Source organism: Anarrhichthys ocellatus, unplaced genomic scaffold, assembly GCF_004355925.1.
Source record: "Anarrhichthys ocellatus isolate YVR2014 unplaced genomic scaffold, GSC_Weel_1.0 scaffold9726, whole genome shotgun sequence".
Taxonomy (NCBI): domain Eukaryota; kingdom Metazoa; phylum Chordata; class Actinopteri; order Perciformes; family Anarhichadidae; genus Anarrhichthys; species Anarrhichthys ocellatus.
In genome coordinates, this window is record NW_022289700.1 from 1 (window position 1) to 1,274 (window position 1,274).

The following is a 1,274-nucleotide window of genomic DNA, read 5'->3' on the forward strand; positions in this document are numbered from 1 at the left end:
GTCAGTCCTGTGCCTCTTGGTAAACTGGACACGATGTATCTGGAGCCCTTTGGCACAGGCTGTCTAACCACCATCTTTCCTTTCCTGGTCTCTGCTAGAAACAGACTGTACCAGTAGGCATCGTTGGACACCAGAGTGGAATCTGCGATGGTGGAGTTCCTCTCACTGATCACACTGTTCCTGCAGGGAGGAGCCGCTTTGCTGGGCTTGGGTTTCTGACACTTGAGCACGATGGTGACCAGAATGGTGATCAGCAGGAGAAATGACACCGAGCCCAGACCGATGACCAAATACAGGTTTAGGTCTGAGAAGATATCATATTCTAGAGGCACCTCAGTCATGTCAGAGTAGGCCTTAACGGCAGTCTCCACTGTGGACAGCTTGATGGTGACTGTAGCAGAGAGAGCGGGATCCCCGTTGTCCTTTGCAGCAACAACCAGTCGCTGGTGGCGCGGGTCTCTGTAACTGAACATCCTCATAGTCCGGATCTCTCCGTTGTATTGATCCAGACTGAACAAGGTGGCGTCAGTCACTTGTAGAAACTGGTACGTAATCCGAGAGTTGTGCACCGAGTCGGTGTCTAAGGCTATCACCTTGGAAACCAGAGAGCCTTTATCGGTGGATCTGGGGATCTTTTCCTCCACCACCGAGCCGTGTGCACGCCACGGAGAGACAATAACCGGAGCGTTGTCGTTCTGGTCCACTATAGTGATGTGGACCGTCACGTTACTGCTGAGTGGAGGAGAGCCAGAGTCTCTGGCCTCGATGTGGAAAATAAACTCATTCTCGATCTCATAGTCAAAGGTTTTTAGTGCGTAAAGATTACCGTTCTCTGGATTGATGGAGAACAGCATGGACATGGAGGTGTTGGCTATCTCCTTCTCTAGGATGAAATAAACTAGATACTGGTTTTCATGGAGGTCAGGGTCAAACGCAGTGAGTGAACTGAGCAAGGCTCCAGGTGCGTTATTCTCCATTACACGTATAGTATAAAATGACTGAGGGAACTGTGGAACATTGTCATTTACATCCAGCAGTTCTAACGTCATAGTTTCATTGTCACATAAACGAGGAGAACCTCTGTCTGTCACAGTGAAAGTGATGTCATATTCTGGAACCTTCTCACGGTCTAATGGCTGTGACACTACTAATTCATAATAGTTATCAGAGGACTCCCTCAGTTTGAAAGGCATATTATCTGGAATGTGAAGATCAACCACTCCATTGTCACCTGAGTCTTTATCACTGACACTAACTACAGCTATCACTGTGTC

At 48.3% G+C, this 1,274-nt stretch overlaps 1 protein-coding gene across 1 annotated transcript; it reads right to left on the reverse strand.

Moving 5' to 3' along the window:
- Nucleotides 1–5: 5 nt before the first annotated feature.
- On the reverse strand, nucleotides 6–1,271 carry LOC116380926 (protocadherin-3-like; the record flags this gene model as incomplete). The annotated part of the gene is made up of 1 exon (XM_031842739.1): nucleotides 6–1,271. A coding segment is annotated over one exon (1,266 nt), but the record flags the coding sequence as incomplete, so codon positions are not given.
- Nucleotides 1,272–1,274: the final 3 nt, after the last annotated feature.